Source organism: Podarcis raffonei, chromosome 12 (genome assembly GCF_027172205.1).
Source record: "Podarcis raffonei isolate rPodRaf1 chromosome 12, rPodRaf1.pri, whole genome shotgun sequence".
Classification (NCBI taxonomy): domain Eukaryota; kingdom Metazoa; phylum Chordata; class Lepidosauria; order Squamata; family Lacertidae; genus Podarcis; species Podarcis raffonei.
In genome coordinates this window covers 37,978,253-37,989,079 of record NC_070613.1, presented here as the reverse complement: position 1 = coordinate 37,989,079, position 10,827 = coordinate 37,978,253, and the positions used below count along the sequence as shown (strand labels likewise).

The window sequence follows — 10,827 nt, the reverse complement described above, 5'->3', positions numbered from 1 at the left end:
CGCGTTTCGGAATACGGGCTGCCCACGTGATCGCGGGGAACGGGCGTGGCCAAGAACGCCAGGCAAAGCGGCGAGCCAATGAGGCCGCCGCTCTCGCCGCCGCGCCAGCCAATGGCTGCGGCGCAAAAGCCGGTTGTATTGTGCTGAGGGATTCCGAGAGGTACGCGCGGCGTTCTCTTCCTGGAATGTTGGGGCAGCCAATCGCCGCTCGCAGCGGCTCGGGAGGGTGTGTTTTGTTTGTTTCAGTGTATCGTTTTGAAGACTGGCAGGTCCGGGGTCCAATGGAACGGCGGCGTTACCTGGGTCCTGCCCCTCGGGGAGGAGGGTGGGGGGGAATGAATGGACGCGAAATCGTCGCGTTCTGGGGGCGAGTTTGCCACGTCTGCGGATTCGAGGAGCGGGGATGACGGGCCGGTGGGATGCGCGGGGCTGGCCGGAAACGGGAGCCCGCCTTCATTCGCGGAGAGCGCTGGGAAAAGCGTGGGCTTCCAAAGTTCGGGAAAGTTGCTGGGAAGCGGAGCTTGCATGGAGTGGCTGCTCCAGAAAATAAAAATTTAAAGAACCCAGTGCTCTGACAGCATTGAGAATCTCATACTGAAAATAAGATAAAATCGCCTCTACGAAATCTGCAAAGGCCTTTTTATTTTTAAATTCAGCGTCCTGGGGCCATTTAGTCTTGTGTCCGAATGTCTCCCCGTCTTCTTGCTTTTAAGGGAAATGCGCACGTTGCGTTTTAAACTGAAAGATTGCACACACGCTGCACACACGGCGGTGAAAATGAAAGGTGCCTTTTGGACTCTGCTTGCCTTTGCGTTCGTGGCTTTGGGGGCTGCGGGTCTCATCCCGGAACCAGAAGTGGAGATCGAAGTGCTCCAGAAACCGTTCATTTGCAAGAGGAAAACGAAGCCGGGAGACATGATGTTGGTGCACTACGAAGGCTATTTGGAGAACGACGGCTCGCTCTTTCATTCTACGTGAGTATACCTCCCTAAACACACGTACACAGACGATGATGTATGTGCAATGGATGGTGGAAAACTACATCTGAATTCTTTTGTATTCGACTCTGTAAAACTGCAGGATGCATGAAATCCCATGGCAAGTACAGTGCCATGGTTACATACACTTCAGGTTACATATTCTTCAGGTTACAGACTCCGCTAACCCAGAAATAGTGCTTCAGGTTAAGAACTTTGCTTCAGGTTGAGAACAGAAATCGTGCTCCGGCGGTGCGACAGCAGCAGGAGGATCCATTAGCTAAAGTGGTGCTTCAGGTTAAGAACAGTTTCAGGTTAAGTATGGACCTCCGGAACGAATTAAGTACTTAACCTGAGGTACCACTGTAGTTGGGCCTGATGCTGTGGAACATCGAATGTTTGTTGAACTACAATTCCCATGCTCCCTGGCCATTCCTTGGGTTTGTGGGCTGGGGTGGATGGGAGTTGTAGTCAAACATGACTGGATTGTGCAGTCAGTTTTCAATCCAACATCTGGGGGAAGGTGCACAGGTTAGCCACCCCTGCCTTAGAAACCACATTCTTTTCACTAATAATTATTAATAATAATACATTTAAATTTCATCCTTTTCCCAAGTAGCTCAGGCTTACATGGTTCTCTTGCTGCCTCTATTTTCATAACACCTGAACAGCTCAGTTGGTAGAGCATGAGACTCTTAATCTCACGGTTGTGGGTTCAAATTCCACATTGGGCAAAAGATTCCCGCATTTCAGGGTGTTGAACTAGATGACTCTCGTGGTCCATTCTAACCCTACAGTTCTAATGAATCTATGAAACAACAAGCCTGTGAGGTAGGTTCTTAAAATGGATTGGCCAAATTCATGGAGCATAGCGCTAATGATAGCTGCTCACCACAATAGTCATATTCCTAATTTACTGTCGGGGTGTAGTATGCCTATATATACCAGTTGCTGGGAATCAAAAGTGGGTAGAATGTTAGGTTTGTGTCCTGCTTAACTGGTTTCCTATGGACATCTGGATGTTTATTGTGAGAAAGCGGTGCCAGACTAGATAAGCTTTTGATTTGATCCATCAGAACTCTTTCTTACATAGGTGTGGCTGAGAGAAAGATGCTGGCCCCAGTTTGCACAATGAACTTTGTGGCTGAGAACCCAGAATCTTCACGGTCCTAGTCCAAAAAATCTAACCCATAGATGGAGAACCTATGGCCATCCATTTGCTGTTGGACTAAAAATCCTACCATCCCTGACGGCTGGCTGGGACTGATGTAGGTTGATTCAACAGCATCTAGAGAGGTACACACACACACACACACACACACACAAACTAACCATGGTATCACATTTTCTTTAAAAAATTAAGATTTCAAAATAAAATCAAATTTAGTTAGAACAGAAATGGGAAACCTAGCTCAATTTCACATTTTAGTTATTAACTTAAAAATAAAAATTTTTGATTTGGAAAACTGTTAAAAGGATATGCATTGAAATTCAACCAGGAGGATGCGAGGAAGTCACTTAACAATGTTAATAAGATTAATTTTGATAAGGTTATGATTTATGTTTGTTTGTTTGTTTGTTTGTTTTGTGTGTTTACAATTTGGTGAAAACCAATAAAAGTTTTTTTTGGGAAAATTCAGTGGCTTGCGAAAGGATGGGAAGGCGGCAGCTGCAATTAAAGAAGAAAAGGCACAGAAAGTTGGAACTGCCAACCAATTAAACAAAGTTAAAAAGTTGCATAATGCAGCTCTTCTTGATTTGATGAAATCTGTCTTATCTTAAAAATGAAATACAGTAATTCTAAAGACAATCTGATTACGTTGTTTTCAGATGGCGCACACATGTGCTTGTAATGGGCTTCATCTTAGAACATCTCCCCCCATCCTAATGCCCATTTAGTTACTTATTTGCAAGAATTTTTATTCACCCTCAGCGCAACATAAACCAGTAGATCAGATTAATACATCACCATAGCTGGATCACCCATCAGGGAAAGGCGTCATGAAGAGGTAAGTTTTTAAAACAAGTGCCTACATGCCAATCCTGTATACACCTGCCTTATGTTTGTTGGATGCAGGTGTTCTTAGTAGAGAAGACAAGCCTTGAGAGTATATAGCTGCACTAGGAGTGTCTCCTAGTACTTTCTGCCCCAGATAATTTTTTAATTAAAGCACAATTTAATATATAGAGTGATTCGTCCTTCGCAAGGCTGCATCCATGTGGTTGCACAATGGACTGTCCTTTGTTAGTCTGTGTTAGTCCTTTGTTAGTCCTTTGAAAGTATTTGACCCCTGGATCTTAAGTAGGTCTTTTGGGCTTGCTTCCTAGAAATTATCCTGCTGATCAGTGGCACCTGCAAAGGCCCTTTCCAACTGGCTTCTCAAGTGCCAACAATCAGCTTATTGTGACTATATGGCACCTGACTCAGTAATGTTTCCTGTGTGTTTGTTTCAGCTACAAGCATAACAATGCCCAGCCAACATGGTTTACTCTCGGTATAAGGGAAGTTATCATAGGCTGGGATAAAGGTTTGAAACAGATGTGCGTAGGAGAGAAACGCAAGCTAACCGTTCCCCCATCCCTGGCTTATGGAAAAGAAGGAAAAGGTAATAGTTTGGGAGAACTCTCTCCAGCTTCAAGGAATCCTTAACCTTATTATTTAATGAAAAAACATTCTGAACATCTTGATCATAGCATGGAATGATTTAGAACAAGGGTAGGCAAACTAAGGTCCAGCAATAACTGGAAGGCCACTGGTTCCCAATCCCTGTTTTATATCAGTGAGTTACCGGAATCCTAATGATCACGTTTTTTTCTACTATATTTTTCAATAACTGCACAAAGCCCGCCAGAATAAAGGATAAAAAACAGGAATACTGTGCTTTGTGTGTCATCACTAGCAAAACACTGTCAAGAGACTCTTCTACAATTTTGTTGACTTTACAACTTGTAGCAAACACTTTAGGCACAACTGTGAAAAACAAAGTGGGACTCATTTTAGAGTAAACATGTACAGGCATACCTCAGGTTGAAGTAGTTTCAGGTTGAGCGTTTTCGGGTTGCGCTCTGCAGGGACCCGGAAATAACGCAACACATTACTTCCGGGTTTTGCCGCATGCGCACACGTTCAAAATGACGTTACGCGCATGCGCGGAAGTGGCAAAACGCGACCCGCAGACGCGGGTTGCATTCGCTTCAGGATGCGAACGGGGCTCCGGAACAGATCCCGTTCACGTCCAGAGGGACCACTGTACAGAATTGCACTTTTAGAGCACACTTGTATAGAATTACACTGTGAAATCTCTTAACAATGGATGTGATGTTTGAAAATAACTAAAGGAGAATAATGGAAACAGATCAAACCCTAAGCCTTTCTAAAAGTTATCACATCTTCATCCAAAGTAATTCAACCAGATTTGTTCTTCACAAACACACAAAAAAACCTAATGGAGCTTTTCACTTCAAGTTTTCTTGCTTCTATAATCAGCAATGAAGATTACTAGGTAACTGAAAATCAAAATACCTTTGAACAAGCCATCTATTTACCTAACTTGTACACCACTTTATATTTCAAAAAGCCTTTACGCGGTTGCTTTATAATCTTGTGTATTCTAAATCAGGGATCAGCAAACTTTTTCAGCAGGGCGCTGGTCCACTGTCCCTCAGACCTTGCAGGGGGCTGGACTATATTTTTTTTTGGGGGGGGGGAGGGAGAATGAATTCCTATGCGCCACAAATAACCCAGAGATGCATTTTGTTTTTGTTTTTTATAAGATATTTATTAAAGTTTTCAAATTTTTTATGCAAACAAAAAACAAACAAAAAGATTAAAAAGACATATAGTTCATAATACATACTTTTCAATAACATATTTCTCTGACCTCCTCATACCTCCCCTTCTTGTATTCCATTTCAAATTATTTGTTCAGCAAATCCTTAACTTAAAGCATTACAGCTTATAATACCACCTTGTTTTCTATCCAAACCTTTTTTTCATATTCCTTTATATCATTACAGCTAGAAACCACTCAATTTCAATCCAACATCATTCAACATTCCTTAATTTTACAATATTTCTGTAAGTAGTCCTTAAATTTTTTCCAATCTTCTTCTGCCGACTCTTCTCCCCGGTCACGGATTCTGCTAGTCATTTCTGCCAATCACATACAGTCAATCAGTTTCATCTGCCATTCTTCCAGAGTGGGTAAATCTTACGTCTTCCAATACTTTGCGATGAGTATTCTTGCTGCTGTTGTAGCATACATAAAAAACGTTCTGTCCTTCTTTGGCACCACTTGGCCGACCATGTCCAAGAGAAAGGCCTCTGGTTTCTTCAAGAAGGTATATTTAAATACCTTTTTCAATTCATTATATATCATTTCCCAGAAAGCCTTAATCCTAGGGCACGCCCACCAAAGGTGAAAGAATGTACCTTCAGTTTCCTTACATGTCCAACATTTATTATCGGGCAAATGATAGATTTTTGCAAGCTTGACTGGGGTCATGTACCACCTGTATATAATTTTCATAATATTCTCTCTTAAGGCATTACATGCCATAAATTTAATCCCAGTGGTCCACAACTGTTCCCAGTCAGCAAACATAATATTGTGTCCAACGTCTTGTGCCCACTTAATCATTACAGATTTAACCGTCTCATCCTGAGTGTTCCATTTCAGCAGCAAGTTATACATTTTTGACAAAGTCTTAGTTTTGGGTTCTAACAGTTCTGTTTCCAATTTAGATTTTTCCACCTGAAAACCAACTTTCTTATCCGAATTGTAAACCTCCATTATCTGATAATAATGAAGCCAATCTCGCACTTTATCTTTTAATTTCTCAAAACTCTGCAATTTCAGTCTGTCCCCCCAGAGATGCATTTTGAATAAAAGGACACATTCTACTCATGTAAAAACACGCTGATTCCCGGACTGTCCGTGATCCGGATTTAGAAGGCGATTGGGCCAGATCTGGCCCTGGGCCTTAGTTTGCCTACCCATGCATTACACCATAAATTCATAGCCACTTATGCGGTTTTCTATTCCTTTTGAGCACAGTAGCTAATGAAACAAGACAAGCTGTAGGATGCAAATTCACACTGACAATGCTTATCTTCTTGGTTACATTTGTAATCTTGTCTCAATGTTTATGTACCGTGTTGGGTAGGGAAAATTCCACCTGAGAGCACTTTGATCTTCAACATCGAACTTCTAGAAATCAGGAATGGACCGCGGTCTCACGAGTCCTTTCAACAAATGGATCTTAATGATGATTGGAAGCTTTCCAGAGAAGAGGTGAAAAGGCTAATGCATTCTACAGTTGTGTGTTAATGTATTTAACAGGAAAATAAAAATTTAGGTTTTGCTTCCCTTGAGGTTATGCTTTGCAACTGTGACATTTGTAAGTCTTTACTGTGGTGTTATGAGCTGCCGCAGATTGAGAAATATTACAGTTCCAATTTCCTTTTACACACTCAAAACTGGTGCTCTCTGTGCAGAGAGCTATTCAAGGTGCTGATTTTAAAATTCAGTAAGTATTTGTAGTGCAAAGGCTACTTGTGCCTGCCTTTCTGAGTGGCAAAGAAAGGGACATTATTTCTAAGATTTTACAAATAACACTGCAGGGGGGAAAAAGAAATCCTCTTCAGTAAATTAAGTCTGTTTTTGGAAATAATTGCTGCGTTACTCTTTTACTGATTGCATCTTCTGGTTTTAGAGTTTCCAAACAAAATTGGCGTTTTCTTTGACAACAGTAATCACAGTGAGGCTGAATTTTTTTGCTTCCATTTTCAGCTAACTACAGTTTCATTGACAAATGTCTGTGGTTGCTGCTACCTAGGTAGGGTTGTCATATATCCTCTTTTTTCCAGGATACTTTCTCTTTTTTATGGGTAGAGTCATCATAGCGATTCATAGTTAAAAGTAGAAGTTGGAAAACACTAATGTCTTAACAAATGAAACTGACCTGTATTAAATGTAACTTGAAAAAAAGAGACATTGCACATACTTTTGTAAACCAAGAAATATTTAATAAAAAATACATTTTTTAAAAAAAGGCAACCCTAACTATGGTTTGTATTTAGAAGGCATCTACCACAATTTGAAGTTCGCATTGTTTCAGTCAACCATAGTTAGCACTAACCACTGTTTGTTCAAGTCTGGACGTAACAAGAAACTGTGGTTAATTGAAAACAGAGTCAAAAGCCTCTGATCTCCTTTGCAACCATATTAGGGAGAAGGAGTGTGCAAACCTGAGGCTCACACGTATAAGCTAAATCTCTTCTGTGGGCCCTTACCTATGAAATTTGATCATGGAGAAAAGCTAAATAGGCACCTTCACTGATCTTCTTTGAAAAACAATAACTTTGAAATTATATCTTTTTAGAATGCCTACTGAGTTTAAATTGAGATACTGACTAATGGGACTATGGCCCAGGGCTAGTTTCCCCCCAGGTTTATTAAAATCATAGAACTGTAGAGTTGGAAAAGGGACCCTGAGGGTTGTCTAGTCAAACCCACTGCAGTGCAGGAATCTGTTGATTAAATGCAATTTTTTAAAATCGTTCTGTTGCTATATTAACTGATTTGATGGATCTTATGGATTGAACACTGCTTTGTGAGCAGAAAAAGAGTGCAGAAGGCTTTAAAATAAAAATAAAATTGTGTTCAGTGTTTCATGTGAACACAGCCAGTTCCGTTGATTGTAAAATCCATTTGGGAATGCTACAGCTGTTGCTTTGCACAGATTATTATTACCTGTACTGAACTTACTAGACAGGATGGGCCATTTTACATTGGCTTGCTTTCTCATATCCAACAGATACGTAATGATTAAAAGGTGTGTTTTTTTCCTTGTCTTATTGCATAGGTAAAAATATACTTGAAGAAAGAATTTGAAAGGCATGGTGCACCAGTCAATGACAGCCACCATGATTCTTTAGTTGAAAACATATTTGAGAAGGAAGATGAAGACAGCGATGGATTTATATCTGCAAGGGAGTTTGTATATACACATGATGAGCTATAAAACATTTCCAGCAGGAAAGTAATGACTGGCAACCTGATGCTTCAAAATTTATAATATATATATTCTATTTGGAGTTGCCTGTTACTCATGGGGGATGGAATGTGTTGCCCATTTTTCTACTTGAACTACTATTGATACAAAACATTGAGACTTGTTTTTATAAAGTGGGAGCATCTGTTCAAATGATACTTTAATAGGAAAGCTCTGTGCATTTATTTATTTAGAAAACTATGAATAAAAAAAACCCTCTGTTTATTATTACTGCTTATAAGTATACTCCAACACTGTTCTTCCCCTAGGTAAAGGTAAAGGTACCCCTGCCCGTACGGGCCAGTCTTGACAGACTCTAGGGTTGTGCGCCCATCTCACTCAAGAGGCCGGGAGCCAGCGCTGTCCGCAGACACTTCCGGGTCGCGTGGCCAGCGTGACAAGCTGCATCTGGCGAGCCAGCGCAGCACACAGAACGCTGTTTACCTTCCCGCTAGTAAGCGGTCCCTATTTATCTACTTGCACCCGGGCGTGCTTTCGAACTGCTAGGTTGGCAGGCGCTGGGACCGAGCAGCGGGAGCGCACCCTGCTGCGGGGATTCGAACCGCCGACCTTTCGATCGGCTAGCCCTAGGCGCTGAGGCTTTTACCCACAGCGCCACCCGCGTCCTCCCCTACCCACTCTTAAATTCAAACTTTTCTAGCATTTAAGTATTTGGTCTATTTTCTTGTGTTCTGTCAAGAAGCTATTGATTTTTTAAAAAAACAAAACAGTATTAATATTATAGTGCATCCCTATGCATGTCTGCTCAGGTAAACACCATTGAATTAAATCAAATGGGACTTATTTCTGGTTAAGTGTGCTAATTATTGCAATTGTAATCACTTGTGAAGTGTGTCTCGCTATTTTAATTGTTCCAAGTGGCTTGCCTTCCTAAGCCCCTTTGTGCTTAGGATGAAACACACTGACTATATCATTGCAATCTCTTTCCCATAAAGCAGCAAAAAAAGGACAATAGAGCAAGTAGCGATGCTGAGTTTTGGGTGTGGCAGCAGTTTGGAGCCCAACACCTAACTTGCCCATGAGAAATAACAAGCTTTTCCCCAATCCCTTTGATATAAGCACCAGTTGTTTGCTTGTCTTGTCAATAAGGCTATCCTTAGTTGATCTATCCCATGGGTAGGCAAACTAAGGCCTGGGGGCCTGATCCGGCCCAATCGCCTTCTAAATCCGGCCTGCAGACGGTCTGGGAATCAGTGTGTTTTTACATGAGTAGAGTGTGTCCTTTTATTTAAAATGCATCTCTGGGTTATTTGTGGGGCATACAAATTCGTTCATATGTTTTTTCCAAAATATAGCCCTTCACTAACAGCTGAGCCCTTTATTTGTGAAGCTCCTGTTCACAATATACTTGGCAAGCCTTTTAAATCCTGCCTTTCTGCTCCTTTTCACTGTGACCTTGTCAGTGTAGGATAGCACCTATGGTAAAATACATTCAGGTAATGTTTGAATTCTGTTCGACACAGGAGCTGGGAGATTCCCGCCACCTTAAATGGATCTAGTTTTGCATCTTAAAAGGAGGAATTTTGACAACCCAAGTTACATTAAATAGCAGTGCTTCTCTCCCAAACTGCCTACTGTATCTGACATACCTGCCTCCTGATACTATTTTTGTGTATGTTAGAAGAAAAATTACATGCAATCTTAGTGGTCTCATTTTCACATCACAATAGCTGATTTGTCATAAACATGGTTCCTGTATGGCTCTCCTGCCCTCAAAACAAGTGATGTCTTCTTTTCTGAACATGGTCAATGGTTTGTTTCAAACAAGCCACGAGCGGCAAGTCAGAAATAAAACCAAGAACAAATGTTGGTTGGTTTCTGGTTTGTCACTTGTGGTTTGTGTGAAACGTACTATGGCTGGTTTGAGCTGTGTGCGCATAGCCACACAAGTGAACCATGGTTAAAATAAGACAAACTGATTGTACTGTAGCCCCTCCAGACAGCGATAGCCAGATGGCATTGGGGAAGCACAGCAGAACAAACCCACCAGCAATGTACTATTATCATGTCAAGAACATGTGAAATAAACCTGCAGCAATAAAACACCACAGCCTAGAGGAGCCCACAGTGACTTAAGTGTTGGTTGAATGGAGCTCATTGTTATCAGGTGCATGGAAGCGTTTCCCTCTGGTAGATACAAAGGATCAAAGACCATGAAATAGAGGTCAGCCACCAGGGCGTGCAATTTTAGGGGGGGCGAAACTTGTGCAAATTTCTTCAGTGAGGGGTCTTAAAAACGTGTTTTGGGTGTGAGGAGTTCAAACCTGCTATTCTTTGTGTGGCTGGATGACATTTAGCTTGGTAAATCTTCATTTGATTAAAAAAACATGTAAACTCTCAGAAAACCAAAGAAATTTAATGCTACCTTCTGAAAAGGTCAGGTAATGCTATAAAAAATAGTTTCTCCTTACGTGGGTGTGTTTTTAAATACCTATCCCCCTCCCCCCACAGTTAATGCATCTGATGAAATGAGCTCTAATCCAAGCTCATCACAAGAAATGTGTGAGTCCTTAAAAGTGCCCTGAGACCGTTGCTCTTCATAGGAAACCCTGCAGTGCTCTTAAGAGAGGGATGCTTCATCATAGCTGTCAACGTTTCCCTTTTTATAAGGGAAATTCCCTTATTCCGAATAGGATTCCTCGCAAGAAAAGGGGAAAGTTGACAGCTATGTGCTTCATGGCGGCTCCCGTCATTCGTTGGTTTGAGGCTGCGGGGCTGTTTCCAATGGCCACATCGCTGCCGAACCGACTCCGGCATTGCAAGGAGCTAAGCA

The 10,827-nt window shown here is 41.6% G+C and overlaps 1 protein-coding gene across 1 annotated transcript; it reads left to right on the top strand.

Annotated features, from left to right (window-relative positions):
- Positions 1-343: 343 nt before the first annotated feature.
- On the top strand, positions 344-8,274 carry FKBP14 (FKBP prolyl isomerase 14). Its single transcript, XM_053359581.1, has 4 exons — positions 344-974; positions 3,432-3,583; positions 6,144-6,271; positions 7,845-8,274. Exons 1-4 carry the CDS (start codon positions 718-720, stop codon positions 8,001-8,003), a joined length of 696 nt encoding a protein of 231 aa, XP_053215556.1. The 5' UTR covers positions 344-717; the 3' UTR covers positions 8,004-8,274.
- Positions 8,275-10,827: the final 2,553 nt, after the last annotated feature.